Below are 18136 nucleotides of genomic sequence, written 5' to 3'. Positions count from 1 at the left end.
AACTGTTGTAATCACCTGTAGGAAGAAAATGAACATTAACAATAACTACTAACAACAAATTTACACACATCATCATCATCTAATATAATAACAAGGCATTCGATCACCTACTACATGGCTACATGATTACGGTCAGCTACAGTGATCATCAGCATACAAGCTAATTATAGGGATACAGAGATACAAGACTAAGACTAATAACTCCCACATAGCGAGTGACCTAGTACAGTACAGTACATCAAGACTAAGACTAATAACTCCCACATAACGCAAGACCTAGTACAGTGCGTCAATACTCTAATATTTATGTTACATTCTACATTTCTAGCCATAGGTACACCATACTACGCTAAAAGTTCCAGCTACTACAGAGACTCTGAGGTAATGTTCTGGAACAATTCCGGAAGATGAGCATTAGTAAGTTTAGTCCTCTTGTTAATCTCTCTCTTCTTCTTTTTCGGTTTAGATTTGGAGGACATGCCTTGAATCTGTGCAGCAGCCCTTCTCTCAGCTGTGTTGGTAGCGGGTTTCATACCATTCTTCTGAAGGTCCTTCTCGATATCAAGCATATCACGAGGAAGCTCAATGCTTCTGAAAAACTGTTTGAGATCGTCATCCACTTTTATGGGCACCTTTGGGTCATTGGGATAGACGATATCCTCTTGCGAGTCAATGTTTGAAAGCAGCCAAACTTTTCGCTCGGCTTTCAAAGTCTGTGAGAAACAAATACGTCATTTACTATTTCGCTACACTACAGGAATGTAAGGGAAAGAATTAGAAACGACGTTGGAGCTTATAAGTGATTAATGCGTGTTTTATTTATTTATTAACCCTATTAAATACGGCAGTATTTGCAATATAAACAGCCGAAAAGCCCTCAGTTTCCTCATTGTAAAACCAATTGTACTTTACAAATCCGAGCCAAATTTGTACGGAGTACTTGTTAATGCCAAATAATGACATAAAAGTGTTGTTGTCTTCCATTGATGAAGAAAAATTTCTATGTTTAACTCTCATCCCCCCACCACCAAAGATGACTAAGGCATAACTTAATCAAACCAGATTCATATCTGAACAACCGTACATGCCAAGGGCCCAGACAATATGACTGGAAAGAATTTAAAGGTATTCCTCATCTGAACTGACATGGAACTTGGAAGTAAGCACAAACTAATTAAGTTGTCCCCGCAACTTTTAGAAAAAAATGATCTATTAACTCACCAAAGGGTGTTCCAGCTGATCTATTCAGAATCAATACTGGCGGATAAAAGAAGAATCTTGAACTGTTTTCCTTAATTAACACTCAATAGGGAAGATACATAAGCCCAAGTAGGGCTTAAACAGAGGCAGAGTATGTTCTTGCAGTACTAATTACTAAAATAGTCCTCACTCCTCCCCCATCAAAGAGTCACAGGTCTCAAAGAGTGGTCGAAAAAATATACATAAATGTCTCAAAGAGTCACAGGTCTCGTGAAGAGTGGTCGAAAAAATAGCTCTTCAGCCCTGCCTTAATAATAATTGATAGAAAATTAACTAAATTGAGAAAGTAAATGAGAATGTAATTACCTGCAAGTCCTCCATCACATTAGGATAAGCATCTTTTAGATCAATAACTGCCATTCCCTCTGGGAACTTCCGTATTAGCACGAGGAGCTGCTCTTTATTCTTGACTTCATATTTTGCCTACACACAATCAAGGAAACAAAGCCATGGAAAAGACAAAGTACACAGATTATTTCATTCAAAGGAACATTACATAAATCGACTGAACATCTGATAATATATAACTTCATTCATTGATGGCTACCTTGTAAGAGAAATGAGTTCCATCATAGTGCACCTTGGGGTTGTTCCGGAGACTTTCAAAGACAGCTTTATTTGCACTCACATCGACAAAGCAAGCATCATTAATTTGCTGTGGAGTCAATGCTTCCCTCCTCTGCAAACAACACAATGATATTACACTGTACAATCAACCAACATGTATAGCTATCGCCAAAAGTAAACGAGCAATCAAAAGTCAAAAGTGACAAACCTCTAGCAGCAGGTAAATCACACGCTTTATTTGAGCTCCAACGGGAGATTTCCTTATGCTGTTAATAATCTGGAGCCTTTCTGTATCATCTGAGAATTTGCCAGTGGGAGCAGGAGGCCGCAAACTCAAGGAAGATGGCACATTTGACGGAGTTGCTTTATGTGAGGAGGTCTTATGAGAGGCCTTTGTTGATGCTTGTTTAGCAGAAGCGATGCTAGAAAGGGTTGATAAACACTTTTCTTGCTGTTTTCGGAATTTCTCTAAAGTTTCTTGAAGTGCCATCTGTGCAAAACTATCTGCATTCAACATGAACGATAAAAATATGACTGGCACAGAAAATGGACATTCTACAAGAAATCCAGTCAAGACAAAATGATGCATGGTGGTCATCACATGGAAATGGAAGATAGTTTATCTACTTGATTACTACAGCTAAATAGGATATGGTAATTAACTAATTATCATAAATCTGGGCAGCCAACAAGCACATAGACTCAGAATGTCAAAATTTCGATTGGAAATTCAAAATCAGCTCGCACTTCTATGTCACTGGGTGTACAAACAACACATTCTGCTTTTGCTTCCGAAGAAAAAGGAACAAAACTAGCATCTAGATCAGGATTACGCCAAAGATTCATTTGGAAAAGGTCTGGATCTATAAGAAAGTAGCATACCCTTTCTAAGAAGATTTATCACATACAGGGTTTTAGACTCTTAGGCTTGTGCCAATGGGCTTGTGGGACTGCTATTGAGAGCCCGCGATGTTCTAGACTTCTAGGTGGTTTCTCACTCAACCTTTACAACCGCTTGGAAGGTAGCCGTAGAAGTGAAGCCTACCGCCCCGCCCCAGATAGAGCAGGGCGAACTTATACTCCTTCTGCCCTCTAATAGAGTTCCTACTTGTGCGGGCAAATGTATTAAAAAGCCAAGTCAACATGTGGACGAAAATGAAAGTAGAGGAAAGATGATCAATCACGATGACCACAAATAACATACAAAACAGACATTCCAAGTATGAACTTTCAATGTGGACATCCCAAAAGGAAAGTAGTAATTTAGTGGACAGAGGGAGTATAAGATTAAGGTAGCTTTTCAAAGTGATATGTTACTCGAAAAATCATAAGAGATGGAAGTTAACAGAAGTGACTCGAAGAAGAAAGTGTGCACTTTTTGGTCCTAACTCTGTGACACAAGTGAGTTACCAAATCTTGATAAAAAGAAACTAAAGAGCAAAAGTATTGCTACCAAAAAGCGAAATGACTCATACCCCACACAATACAAGTGGTATCAGCATTCAGGTCAAGGTATTATTGATTAAAAAACAAAACTATTTGGATTCGGTCAGTGTTGAAGTCATGTGCAATGAAAATCGCTCGTCCATAAATAAGTATGTGGTACGTGACTCATATACACATTGACAAGCTTAAATGTGGAGTATATTACATTAGCATGTTTGGACAAGCACAATTAATGTTTAGTCTAGTACTCTAGCTGCAATCTTTCTCTTTTAGTTAAGTTGGTTAAAATGACTTAAATTTGACATAATTATCACGATAAATGGCTAGCCAGGTCAGATGGTGTTACTTGTTTACAATTAAAAGTGCCCCAACTACGAAAATAATCTCAAATCAGAACTGTACGGAAACGTCAAGAAGTAAGGTGAGCAAAATTCCGAGCCCTAATGAAAGTCGAAACACACAGCGCAAACCATCAAATGTGCCCATACTGCCAAATTGTCATCTACAAGAATCTCTAGCTGAACTGAATGCACAGACCATTTCACTTGTGCACAGCTCAAGCACCGAAAATGAGTAAGAACTCTAACCACTATTAGATTAACTACAGACGGATTACTACTTTATTAATATCTATATTTTACGCCTGTATTTTCAAATTAGAGAAACTCAATCTTCGTAATTCTTTGTAAGTAACCTTCGTTCACTCAGCTCAAGGTCACACCAAAATATACGATTTTGGTATCCCAAGATTTACCGACCTAGCTGTCAAGTCTCTAATTACAAAAATCACCATGGTCAACGTAATCATACTATCTATCAGTGGTGGAGCTAGGGGGGCTAGCAGGGGCGGTCGCCCCCCGGCGGATGAAAACTTTGAAATTTTTAGTTCCCGAGTTCAAATCCTGGCTCCGTCACTGCTATTTACCCGTGCCAAATAACCAACCTTTATGCAAACAGATTACATACTTAGGGTTATACAACCATAACTCTTATTTTCTTCGCCTCGCTAAAATTCAAAACATGTCAAAATTAAACTTCCACAATACACAGTGATTAAACTATAAGCTCAGCACTTGTAATATCACAAACAAGCAAAGCTAATAATTTCAACACGATTCGCCAAAAACACAAATTATCCTGTGAGACCGTTGTACGAGACCTTCTACATCTCATTAATTGCTATCAAAGGTAAACAAATGATTAAGAACCGAGGCAGTACACTGTACAACGGTCTTACACGATAATTACTACGCGGAAATAGCGAAATTCATCGATAAAACATAATTTAAACTCAAGAACAACAAATAATAACGTGAGAAACGTAATTAATCAACTAACAAGAGTAATTAAATTGCAAGAAAATAACAAAATCGGAAAAGAGAGTGAAAACCCTAACTAACCTTGAGTTGAACAGAGGAAAGTTGAATTGAAGTTGGAGACAAAATTAGGGTTTAAAGAAGTGAAAATTGGGGGTTTTTGAAGAATAATTGAGGGTTTGAGTAATTAAGCGGGAGGAAATTAGGGGAAATTAAAGAGGGAATAGCAAAGAAATACGCGTAACAGGATTTTGTAAAAGCTGTTGAAAGAGTAAAGTATTTTAGTAGTCGTTTTTTAGGCGGAATTGAGTGAAAACGTGAAGGCTCACGTAATTTCTATTTTTTGGACCTTAAATTGAGTAGGTCTTCTGAAAGACGGTCTTTTAATAAGTTTATTAGGAGACTATTTTATAATTTTAAAAAAATAATAATAAAAATAGGTACCGTTATTGTGTAAATAGGTACGAAAAACTATGTCACGGTCAATAACAAAAGAGTCACGAAATACAAATGAAACAGTACGGAAAACTGGTCTCTTAATAACTTATCGGAAAAATTTAGTGTACTCGAGGAACTTGAATTTATGTGGGGAATGACGTGTAACGTTTTCTAAAGCAAATATTGACTTTTTACTTTTTTTTTTTTTTTTTAACTTATTTCTACAAAAAGGCGTATGATTCTACAAGTTTATCATAAGGTTTTGTATATTTGGATTCTGTTAGTAAAGCTACGAGAAATTATACGGAATTCATCATTGACTTTAAGTATGTGTTTGGCCTAGTTTGTAATAATGTTTTTGGATTCAAAAACACTTTTTGGCCAAACACATTGTTTTCTAAAAGTTAAACAAAAATTTTCAAAAGCTAAAAATTCATATTTTTGTCCATAAAAATAGAAGCAGCTATTTGTTGTTTCTGCTTTTGAAAAACACTTTTGAAAAATTAAGCTTGAAAAATAAAAAGTCATTTTTGAGAATCAAGGCCAAACATGCTCTAAGTAGTGGCGGAGCCAAGGCATTAAAGGGTGAAGAATTTCACCAGAGACGAATGACTTTTTTTTTTTTTTTTTTTGACAACAAGCAATGAATACCTTATATTATTTCAAACTTCGAAAATTATCTGAGTCTTTTCATTGTCTAAGAAAGATGAGCACCCCTCCTAGCTCCGTTAAGAGGTGATTAAGCATTTTTATACCATACTACCTCATTATATGTTTTGTTTTTTCTTTCTTTTTTTCACTCTATTAAACAACACATAAAATTAACCATTTTTTACCCCTCAAAAAAAAAAAAAAATATAACCATTTTTTTACCAGATTGCCATACTGGTTAGTTTCAGCTCTTGAGCACAAATCCAGTTTTCTTTCAACATTTATTCTCGCTTAGCCTCAAACATGGCTCACGCCAACAAATACAATCATTTAACTGCAACTTTGCTTGCAATTTTATTGGGGTCACAAGTTCTTGAGTATACAATATGGATTACTATTTCATTCAGTCTAACGACAATCTGACATTCCGAGTACAACACAATTACGATCCATTTTGGACCCGCCATCTTCACTACTCGATACACTCACTATGCAAGAAAACATAACAGAGGAGAAATAATTTTTCATCCTACTGAACTATGTAAACTATGTAATTACAACATGGTGATACTACCTGAGGTTCTCAATTGGCTATAGCAAGGTAGAACTCGGGTTTTCTGGACACGCTGTTTCTAAAGGATATTTGCAAGGACCGGGTAGAAAAGAGTTAGCGGAAAAACCTCCTTGAAAAGTCCTATTCTTTGTCCAAGAAAGACGACTCAGCAAGATCAATAGCACGAGCAAGGCCAGCAGCCTTGTTCTCGCATTCTTTCTGTTCATCGTCAGGGTTGCTATCGGCAACAATGCCTGCCCCAGCTTGGAGGTGCGCCACCCATTCTCGTCTCTTGTTAACATTTTTATAAGAGTACATGGTGTCATATCGAGTTGCGGTGGAGAATACCATTGTTCTCAAGGCAAGAGCTATATCCATGTCGCCTGTGAATGAGATGCCACCGAATCCTCCACTGTAGGGTCCCCGTCTTGTGACTTCAAGCTCGTCTATCAGTTCCATAGCTTTAACCTATGGAAGAGGTGACAACAGGTATGAAGTGAGTCTCCGATAAACGGAAAGAAACCAAAAGAATCGTCGTGGGACACCGGAAAGCTAAATTATTTTGGCCATTTTTCCATCATTGTGCTAAAATCAAAAACTTTGTACGAGTATAAATTTCGTATAATACGGGAGTACTATACTTCAAATATTCGAAAGGACCCTCCATACAAAAAATTTTCTGGAACCGCGCTGTTAAGAATGTGAATTACCTTGGGCGCTCCACTAACTGTCCCAACAGGTAATGCGGCACGTAAAGCATCCCAGCTCGTTAGATCATCAAGAAGTTCCCCGGTCACCTGCAAAAGTAAGTAAAAAGGCAGATAAGAATCTAAGACCGTGCAGACTGTTGAATTCTTAAACGCCATATCCTTCAATTAGGCATCTTTAAATCATTTAAGTCAGCTAGGTAATTAATATTCTTCCTCACTCTGCGTCTCTGCTAGACGCGAATTAATATCATATCCTTTTCTAACTAGAAAAATCGAAATTAATTAACCAAGGATTCAAGAAATGATGCAAAAAGAATCATGATTCATCACAATCTTATTATCATATATCTCTATGCCTAAACTTTCGGATGGGGTGTAAATGTATCTAACAGACAAAAATATTTCTCTAAGTTTATCGTCCTCCTCCAAACGACATCTAAAATTTGCAGTAAAGAAACGTTCGAAACTTGTCTTCCTCTATCATATACAAATGCAGTCACTAAAATGCAATGTTAATGTTACATCATATGTAAGACGGGACTTGAACTCCCTTCAGCTTCAGCCTTCTAACTAAACCCTAGTAACAAAAAATTATGGAACAGCAAAATTCCTTCCTTGATAACAAAGAAAAGAAAATACAACTTACAGTGGAGCTGATATGCATCACATGGGAATATCTCTCAATATTCATAAGCTTTTCAACCTTCACAGAACCAAATTTCGAGACCTGCATGGAAGAGGCATTGGTCAGAACCCCAAATTACCATCATTGTCAAAACGAAACCAGATAAAAATGACAAAAATCAAAAATTAAGTAAACCACCCGTTATTTGTCCTTACCACGACAAAGGAAGTCGTTTAAAATGAGAAGAAATATTGCAGTAACATTGAAAAAGAGCCTACCTTTCCGACGTCATTCCTCCCCAGATCAACCAGCATGATGTGCTCAGCACATTGCTTTTGATCGTTCAAAAGTTGTTCTTCCATCATGATATCTTCTTTAGGCGTTTTTCCTCTTCTACAAGTACCGGCAAGAGGTCTATTAGTCACTTTCCCCTGCAATAACACACAAGCTTAAAAATCTTGAATATAATCATAAAATTGCCCTGCATTAGACAATTATTACCCAGTACACCATAATAATAAAATTAAAAAAAAAAAAAAAAAAAAAAAATTGCACCAAAAATTACATTTGACGGCACACCACAATTAATTAAGTACTCTGTATATAACAGATTGGATACATATGATCTTCAAATGCCAAATAAATAAAAATAGGTGGGAGTTTTGTGTCAAGTAGACGACGCAGATTAATTAATTAAGAAAAAGTGCAACAACCACCACCTGATGCTAATGACAAATTACCTTTTTGACACGGGTGAGAATTTCAGGACTTGAAGCAACCAAAATACAACCTCGGGCCTGAGATTTTGCATATACATGATAGGTAAGTTTGAAAGAGGATTGAAAAGAAGATCGAAATAAGATACTAAAGACCAACACACAAAAAATGCATACCTGCAGATATGCCATATAGGGACTTGGATTAACAATTCTTAGTGCCCTATAGACTTCAAATGGATCAGCAAATGTCCGTCTCTCAAAACGTTGACTTAGTACAATTTGAAAGATGTCACCAGCCAAGATATGCTCCTTAGCTTCCAAAACGGCATCTTTGTATTGTTCTTTTGACATACTTGACACCTTCAAGTCATTGCCGAAGTGACTTGTTTGAAGCTTTATAGAGCCAGATATCAACTTGGGGCTGAAACAGTGAAATTCTCCAAAGTTCAGGCGAAAAACAAAACTTGCATGAAGGTTAATAATATGACACAAAGGTTTCGAGTTCTCACGTGTCGATATCGTGCACTCTGGACAGCAAAGAATCAAGGTGTTTCATTCCATCTCTATATGCCGCCTCTGTGGAAGAATAGCGATCCAAGCGGACCCAGTGTATCACATATGCTTTCTGCCATTACAAGAAAACAAAATTTGTAAGGCTTTATCGGAAAGGTATTCCTGAGTACATCAGACCTCAAGTTTCACATAATAGATGTTCTCTAATATCAACGTTTTCTATCTGCTTATTGCGACCAAGTAACCTGTTATCTGAGCAAGCAGACACTGTCACTTCCGACATCATTTTAGATTCAAGTCTTAGAGTTTCTCAATGCATAACATTAGTGAAAAAATATATGCCGCCATTACCACCGCGCGCATTAAAAGAAAGATTGAAAAGAAAGCTTGTGCTGTAAGTCTGTAAAGCATATGCAGAAATGGTAAACAGCATTGCTTCAAATACCTTTTCTACATTATCGAACACAATAACATCGTCGTACAAGCCCAAGTGAACATCAGGAAGGCCTCTGTCATCTTGAGGTGCGCCTGAAAAGGGAAGTTTCTTCTTCTCCACGTAACGAACTGTATCATAAGAGAAGTAACCAACCCATCCACCTGACCAAGCCATAAAACAAAATCAGAACATATGTTTCTGTTCAAACAGTCAGGATAACTATCACTGCTGCAAATGATACAAAACACGGGAAGACTCTAAGAGAATACCAAATGGGAACATCACTGCTGAAAGTGATAGAACCATTATAATTCCATGCATAAGTATTAGAACACATTGCAGAAGAACCAATTCACTTCATTCATTAAAAATGGCTAGCGCAATGTTCCGACACAACGACTCGTTAAAACAAAAATGATAATGTCAACACGACTTAACGTTCAGTGTATTATTTTCATGGGCATGTAACAGACAACAACAAGCTTATCATGATAATCACGAATTAATTCACATATCTGACAACTATAAATGTCGTAGCAAACATTGATCATGAAATGCAGAGTTCTTGGTTAAAATGACTACGGTCAGCTGACAGGATTAAGCACGTGAGCCAGTAAAATACAGACATGTTAACCATGTATGAATGTGTATCATTCTCCATATGTCCCTCTGTAAACGTAGAGATTGAAGCCTATAAGCGAGTTGCAAGCAATTAAATAGCGACAAAGTTCAACAAATGTAACAGAGTTGTCATAAATGTATGAGATGTGATAACAAACCAATAATAGATTATTTCATAAATGGGACAGGCATACCAGCATGTCAGAACAAAGAATTGAATGATTCAATATATTAATATACCAGAATCAATGCAGTTCAGACAATCCTAAATGCAAAATCAACAAAACAAACACAAAAACATCAAAATCAGAAGCCAGAAAAGACTGTACTAATCACATTTAAGGCATATCGCGATTTGCAAAATAAAAAGACTCCTATGGTAGTGCGAAATTTCACTTTGGCTGCGTGCCAAGTGTCGACACGACACTCCTTCCAGAATGACTTTTCATTTCATAACAGAAACATAATATTTGTTCATAAGACAGCCGTGTGTGTCTGACACTCTGACACAGGCTCGCACCCAGCACCTGGAGCCAAGTCTGAGTAGCACACAATGATTGTATAGCTTAAACTCATTAATACAGTACAGCAGATTCATCCCTGAATTGGCTCAACAAGAACCATTATAGGCAAAATAGATACTCCTGAATCCTTACATAAACAAACTAACTAAACCCGAAAATGGCGGCCATGCAACTAAGATGAACCTTCAGAAGCAGTTATTAGCATTTCATGGAAAATGCTTCCCTGATACGTAATCCTAGACCTAATGTGTAAATCAAGTTCTATCTAGACAACACAAAGGGTGAGGAATCATTATTTACTAGTATAGTTATTGCACATTTGTCAAGTAGTAAAGTATAACTAAAGTATACAAAATAAAATCAGTATCTTCTCACCACAGAACGCATCAGGAAGCTCATCAATCAACTGCGGCTTCCAATCCTCCATAATCTTCTTGGGGACCGACATTGGATCCTCCACAAGCTCCTCCGTCATCTTCCCTTCAAGGTGATCCATTACTGTCACCAAATTTTCCTTTGCCACAATCTCCATGCTCGGTTGAGCTCCAACAACACTATATCTTCCCTACAAGCCCATCCATATAAAACAGATCAATTTCTTATTCTGGCTACAGAAACACGGCATAATTAAGCAGCATAAAACCTTTGCATATCCTTGTATCATACATCAGAATCACATTTACGTAAAATGAAACCACTAAGAAGTTAGCCAATCCATATTCTTCCACAAAAGCAGGAAGAGTCTTTAGATGCACTCCTGAGTTTTGAGCACTCGAATTTGGTCTTACAAACGGGTTCAAAGGGTCAGAATATATACTTCAAACTCATCGTTACACTATAATTGCATGTGATTAAAAGCTCCACAAATTTGACTTATCTAAACTTAAGTAACAAAATGAGGCCAACTTCACATAAATTATACAGTACTTATCTATTGTCAGAATAATATCTAAAACTAATACTTATTCAACTTAAAAAATAGTACTTATTCAAACGGAGTCAAAATTGAACTAATTATAAGTCAAAAATAATCGTAATCATTATCTTCAACACACTACCTCCAAAAAATACAGAACACACATAAAGAATGCATGCAACCAGAAATTCAATCGGCTCTACAAATTTGACTTGAATAATAATTAATAAACTACAACAAATGAAATTAATTCAAAAATCCACAACACATAATATAATCAAAGAAAAACACCCTGAGTAAATAAATGACGGTTTTACAATAACTTACTACTGAACGGCTTAACAAGATACCATTTGTAAATAATAATGCATGCAATCACAAGTTCAGTTAGCACTATGAATTTGACTTAGCAATAAAAAACTACAACGAACAAAATTCAATTCAAACATTCACAACACATCATATAATTAAGGAAAAACACCGGTAGGAAAAATGACGGTTTTACAGTAACGTATTGACACATGAAATATTCAAGTAAGATTAGAATCATACACAACTCGAATTCTTTCCAGGTTCAACCGACTCGAAAAGAAAACTCGGCGCTTCTCTGTCATCTTCCTTTACTAAACACCGGTAAGCGAGCACCGGCGTCAAATGATCGGAGAATATACACTTGTACAACGGTATCAAATTCCCTTTCTTAGCAGCCTCATTGAACTCCGCCGGACTATCCACTACATTCGTCAATCAATCAATCAACCAATCAGTCAACGCAATAAGTAATCTAACAACTTGAAAATGACACAATTCAACTAATTCAAAAAAAAATATTGCTTCTATCTCAATCATTTGTCTACTTTTGATTAAAATCGCTTCCTCTATCTCAATCGCTTAGTTACATTTATTTTAATCACCTTAAAAGGAAATGTCACTTCCGTCTCAATCATTTGTTTACTTTTGATTAAAATCGCCTCCTCTATCTCAATCGTTTAGTTACATTTATTCCGAATCACCTCAAGAAAATGTCACTCATTTGTTTAATTTTGATTAAAATCACTTCCTCTATCTCATTCGTTTATGTACATTTATTTCAAATCATTTGTTTACTTTTGTAAAATCACTTCTGATTCTGTATCAATCATTTATTTACATTTGATTAAAATCACTTCCTCTATCTCGGTAGTTCATTCACATTTATTTAGAATCATTTTAAAAAGATATCACTTCCGTCTCAATCATTTGTTTACATTTGATTAAACTCAATTCCAGTATCATTCGTTTAAAATCGCCTCGAAAAAATAAAGCAAAATAATTAACCGAGTAATTTATTTACTTTTATCAGTCATTTGTTTACATTTCTTGAAAATGACAACCGTGGCGTAAAAAAAAATTAACAATTGACTGAGACGGAAGGAGTAATAAGTAAGAATAAGAAACGAACCGAGAGACGACGGAGTCGAGAGAGTAGGAGAATAGCATTGAACAGGAAGAACATCACGGCGACGACGAAGAGAGACAGCGCCACGGCGATGAGAGAGAGTGTGGCGGACGGTTGCGGCGGAGGAGAGCGAAGGAATGTGACGGCGGTTGTGACGGTGAGGAGAGAGAAAATGGGAGGAAGAAGTGAGAGATGACGTCAGAGCTTCCATTTTTGAGGTAAGCGAGGAAGAAGTTGTGTTGGAGTTTACACAAGAGAGAGTGATGTGAGCGCAGACAATGAGGAATGAAGAAGGGAGAGAAAGGGGATTGTGAAGATTAAATCTGACAACGTGAAAAGAGGGGTGGTACTTGGTAGGATTTTATAGGGGTGTATTTGAGGGGTATTTTAGTCATTTGGATAATTTGGGGGATTTTTACGTTAATTATGTTTTGCAGTCGGTCTTTCTTAAGATGACATATCCTCATAATAACGTAAGATGAAAACGGCTTAAATAGGACACCTATTTTGGATCACATTCACATTGGATAGATGAGAATCATGGGACGAGCTTTTTTTGTTAGTACCTATCACCTAGGCATTCTGCGTTTATGTTCATTTGAACTATTTTATGTTTAGGATAATTAAGCATATCAATTAGTCTCACTATAGACGGATATATTCGACTAAATTGAAAGACGAGTCAAATATGCTTAAAGTGGTGATATTTTTTGGCCTCACCATGCAACTTGTTGTTTGTCTTATGCTTAGTAGTTGGATATTTGGCCCGTCTATAAATATAAACGGATATCTTCCGTCTATAATGAGATTTTATGTAAGCATATTTTAAACACAACATTATGTTTTCTTAAGTAGTAGGGAGTATTTGGGTGTAATCTTATGGATTTCACTCCATATTAGTTCGATTTTATTCTGTTTTTTTTTTCTATTTTGTTTCTTGTTTTTATTCAACTTTGTATCTAATTTTAATGAGATGTATGGAATTCAATCGAACGGAAGAACTAGTTATTAATAATTCACCACGCTGCAATTTTTTCAATTTTTTAGTAATAACTTGTAATTTCACCACTGTTTAAGAGCGTTGAGTAAATCATACATCGGGAAAGTAAGTATATTCATACTTTAAAAGGACAAATTGACCACTATTTAAGAGCGTTGGGTAAATCAATGAAGATCTTCTATTTATTAAAGTGCACATCGAATAACTCATAAAACGACATATTTCAAGATAGAGTCGTTAATTAACGAACATTTTTTTCGAAGTCACCGCTCCATATTACTCGGTATCTATTGTATTCTTTTGTCGACTATAACAAACATATTATCATTAAATTCGTAAGACGGTCTCATATTAAATATCATGAAAGATTCTTGGGTACACCGGGTGTACCACGTCATCGTACACCCTAACCAGTAAGATCATTAGAACTACTCAAACTCTCCACAAAAAATGAAGCAAGATCTATGTGAAATATAATTAAAGGTTTATCATTGTTTAAGGTGTACGATAATCTTGTACACCCGGTGTACCCAAGAATTTTTCAAATATCATTACAAAGTACTTTAATTGTTTTAGGATGTATATTTCCAAACCATTTCCTAAGAAATTTACCATTTTGAGTGTGGGGTAGGTGAGGATACATAGTGTTGTGTTGTCAAACTACACAAATTTTATATTAATCCATCTTAAGTTTAAGACGGGTCAAATATACTTATGTGGAATGAATAAATCAAAAGCAAAATACATGGAACAAATAAAAGATTTGTCATATACACACATATAAAATGTTATTTAACCCGTCTTAAGCAATACCTTTGTCTTAAGTAACCCTTGTTGGTCAAACTAATCCAAATTTGACATTCTACTTTGTTTAGCTCTTGAGTTTATTTGAGAATAAATAAAGGAAAAATGAGGTAAGAAATCGGTCCAAATTTGGCAGCGTTTCTAATCTTCTACGGAGTATGTGTTGTTCGGTTTTGCCGTTACTACTTTCTCCGCGACTTCGGGGTATAGTCAGTGTATTTACGGAGTGTTTTCTTTGCTTTTGAGTTTGACTTTTGTTTGGTTGTTAATCAATCGCTCCTGCTTATAAACTTATTTCAGTTGATATCGAGACTCGATATTATATTTTCATATACTATTACGTAGAATTCATCGTTTAAGACCATCTCCAAGCATAAGGTCGAGTTAATCAGATCACCAATATTTTTCCTCTTAATCACACCTTAATTATCTTGACCCACTTTCAGTCTTTCACCCTCTCAAACAAAAGGTCACGACATAGGTCACCAATTCAATCATTTTCCACTCTACAGCCAATGAAAGAGTGTCACTTACCGGGTCACCATACTCAACCAAAGGTCACTTCCCTTTGTTTTGATGGTTGTCCTTTTTTTTATTTACAGCTAATGAGAGAGTATCACCTACCGGGTCACCATACTCAACCAAAGGTGACTTCCCTCTGTTTTGATGATTGTCTTTTTTTTTTCCGGCCAATAAGAGAGTGTCACCTATCGGCTCACCAACAAGGTCACCAACTCAACTCAAGGTCACCAATTGACCCTGAGTAATTCAAGGTGTAATACTACGGTTTTATGAGCCTCTGGGTACTCTATCGAGTAAGGGTGTTTTGGTTTTTAAAACAGTTTGTGTCTGTAGGGTACTCGATCGAGTAGCCTTGGTACTCGATCGAGTAGAGCGGCACTCGATCGAGTATGTTGGGCACTCGATCGAGTGGCTCGGTTTACGGGTAATGTTTTGTCGGGTTTTGTTAATAATGCGAATAGGTATATATAACTTTCTGTCATCATCATTAAACACTTTTATTAAACCTAATCACTTCAAAAGAGATTTCAAACTACGCTCTTCGCATCTTTCGCATTATTGACAAATCCCGGAGCTTGAGAGGTCGGAATTCATCATCCTTTACATTCTTGTGATCCTTGTGTCGAGGGTAAGATCTACGTACCGATTTTATAGTATTTTATTAAGTTTGTTTAAACCCTAATTTGGGGGATTGGGGTCTTTGTTAGTTTTTATGATTGTTAGTAATTATGTGATCATATGTTAGGAGGAGGATTCGTAGAGGAGGCTTTTTGATAACAGCCGTTGAGATCGTCTGATTGTATTGCATTCCAGGTAGGGTTTCCCTACTCAGTATTAGTCACATGATGTGTTGGTTGTGCTTTGCGATTGTTGAGCTTTATCGTACGAGTATTGTGACAGTTGTTGGGTTTGATTGCTGATTAGTAGTTGTGATTGATTGTATCTGTCTGTGTTCTTCGGGGTGCGTCCCTGGCTGAGTGGAGTCACTTGCGGGAGTGGATTCACGCTCATGATTCGCCTTCTGTGGAACCCGCCACAGAAGGGATGTGCACATTAATGGATTTGGGTTTATCGCTCGACGGAGATGAGCGGGGCTTAGGTGGGAACGATCATGCGGTCCCCCATCGCGCGAGGAGTAACCGGTTGTGATGGGTACTCAGCGGGGCTACACACTTTAGTGTGTAGTCAGTATTGTGGAGTTGGTGATGGAGTTCGGGGTTTATCTGTGACGATTGAGTTGTGTTGTGTGTTGTTTTATCGAGTTATGTAAATTGTGTGATTAGTACTAACCCCGTTTAATTGTTTTAAAAACTGTGGTGATCCATTCGGGGATGGTGAGTAGTTGTTGAGCAAGTATGAGTCGAGATACATGGGATAGCTGGGACGTGTCGCCACCAGATGATAGAGTCTTCCGCTGTAGTTTGGTAGTTTTAGACAGTTGTTTTGAGGTCATGTAAACCGTATTTTGGCAGTTGGTTTCGAATTGTATTTATTCACTTAAACTTTATACTATTTAAAAGTTGTTTCTTTATTGTCTTTTTATTATCATTGCCTCGGAAAACCGAGATGGTAACAGCTTTATACCTGAGTGGTCCTAGTAAGGCACTTGGAGTATGGGGGTGTCACACAAGGTCACCAAAATTATCTCATTAATCCTAATTTAAGGTGTCATTAAGGTGACTCAACAAGGTCACAACTCAGTCGGTGACCTTGCTTGGTGATGGTCTAATGAACGTTACATTTTATATGTGAGAAGATTGTACTGAAACCCAATATCATCGGCTATGCCATCTTATTTTCTTTTATATGTATTAAATTTTAAATTTGTTTGTTTTGTTATTATCTTTTGCGACTAATATAAGTATGATAAGAAGTTCGTTTTCTAATTGCAAGCACCAATAAAAATTGGCAAAAACTATCGAGTATATGAAATGTATATTTCACTTGTCCTAATCATTTGTTTACTTATTTCAAGTTATGATGTATCAATCACTTGCTTATCATTATCATTATATTTTGGGAATGCTATTGATAGCTAATGTGATCATTCAAATAATTTCAATCCACTCGTTATATAATACAGAGTAATTAACTACGATTAGTCTTCTCCTCTTTTTTTAGTGTGTAAAAAACAAAAGTAAATAGATGACCGGATTAGAAGGAGTAACAAATGAGGATTATTGAGAAAGGAAAATGTATTTTGATTAAAGGAGAACATAAAGTCACTTGGGTCAAATATGGGGTGGAGAACGTTTTAGAGGAAACACAATTGTATGTTTAAACAATAAATAAATAAATAAATAAAATTTTGGAGAAATTTTTATATATGATTGATGTCATACAATATAAAACGGGATTAAATTATAACTACTCAACATGTAAACAACGAAATATTTGTGCGTGACTTTTATTATTGTTATTTTTTATAAGCTCACTTTTCTCATTTTATTTACAAGTTATTGAATTGATCTCACTCTCAAGTAAACAAGATTAAAAATATATATATAGTGCAAAAATTAATACAAGTATCTAAAAAAGAAGATCATCTTTTGTGAGTATTATTTGGTCTGCTTGACGTTGCATAAATGTTCTTTAACTAGTGACAAGTCTTTAAGACGTGGGTAATAAGCCGGTAATATTTACATCGAAATATGAGGAAGTCAGTCTCGTGTAAAATGGTTTACAATATCATATTATAAAACAATATAACGAATGATCTTAATATTATTATTAGAAAAGTGATGTTGGTGGAAGTTATTTTAGTTAGAATTTTTAGGTAAAATACTTATTTGATTTTATAATAATGTTATAAAACGGTTTTTTTTCTAATGTGTGCCCTAAGGGCACACATTAATAACCTAAATATGGTAAGATTTGCAAGAGATTCTCACTAATTATGGTAAAAATGAGTTTATACTTGAATACTTGATGAGAATCTCTTGCAAATTTTACCACATTTAGGTTATTAATGTGTGCCCTTATGGCACACGTTAAAAAAACCCTTATATAAGAATTGTTGTCGAAACATATCCATGTACACTCCATGGTAGAGGATCATGCAGCATGTATCACGTTTC

The 18136-nt window shown here is 36.1% G+C and overlaps 2 protein-coding genes across 4 annotated transcripts; both read right to left on the bottom strand.

Annotated features, from left to right (window-relative positions):
- Positions 1-98: 98 nt before the first annotated feature.
- LOC141637512 (transcription initiation factor IIE subunit beta-like) lies at positions 99-4899 on the bottom strand. Of its 2 annotated transcripts, none has more exons than XM_074446988.1 (5): positions 4674-4899; positions 2036-2331; positions 1808-1939; positions 1567-1683; positions 99-713 (listed from the first exon to the last, which is right to left on the bottom strand). In XM_074446988.1, exons 2-5 carry the CDS (start codon positions 2315-2317, stop codon positions 366-368), a joined length of 879 nt encoding a protein of 292 aa, XP_074303089.1. In that variant the 5' UTR covers positions 2318-2331; positions 4674-4899; the 3' UTR covers positions 99-365. The 2 variants fall into 2 exon arrangements, with proteins under 2 accessions (XP_074303089.1, XP_074303087.1); XM_074446986.1 differs by lacking the exon at positions 4674-4899 and adding an exon at positions 2710-2893.
- Positions 4900-6007: 1108 nt separating this feature from the next.
- On the bottom strand, positions 6008-13055 carry LOC141637510 (anthranilate synthase alpha subunit 2, chloroplastic-like). 2 transcript variants are annotated; one of them, XM_074446984.1, is made up of 11 exons: positions 12737-13055; positions 11848-12029; positions 10755-10944; positions 9244-9395; positions 8795-8910; positions 8460-8706; positions 8307-8363; positions 7845-7997; positions 7588-7668; positions 6942-7028; positions 6008-6699 (listed from the first exon to the last, which is right to left on the bottom strand). In XM_074446984.1, exons 1-11 carry the CDS (start codon positions 12942-12944, stop codon positions 6373-6375), a joined length of 1800 nt encoding a protein of 599 aa, XP_074303085.1. In that variant the 5' UTR covers positions 12945-13055; the 3' UTR covers positions 6008-6372. The 2 variants fall into 2 exon arrangements, with proteins under 2 accessions (XP_074303085.1, XP_074303084.1); XM_074446983.1 differs by having other exon boundaries at positions 8307-8706.
- Positions 13056-18136: the final 5081 nt, after the last annotated feature.

This window comes from Silene latifolia, unplaced genomic scaffold, assembly GCF_048544455.1.
Source record: "Silene latifolia isolate original U9 population unplaced genomic scaffold, ASM4854445v1 scaffold_119, whole genome shotgun sequence".
Taxonomy (NCBI): Eukaryota; Viridiplantae; Streptophyta; class Magnoliopsida; order Caryophyllales; family Caryophyllaceae; genus Silene; species Silene latifolia.
Note: the sequence above shows the minus strand (reverse complement) of the source record. Positions and strands in the feature narration are given on the sequence as shown.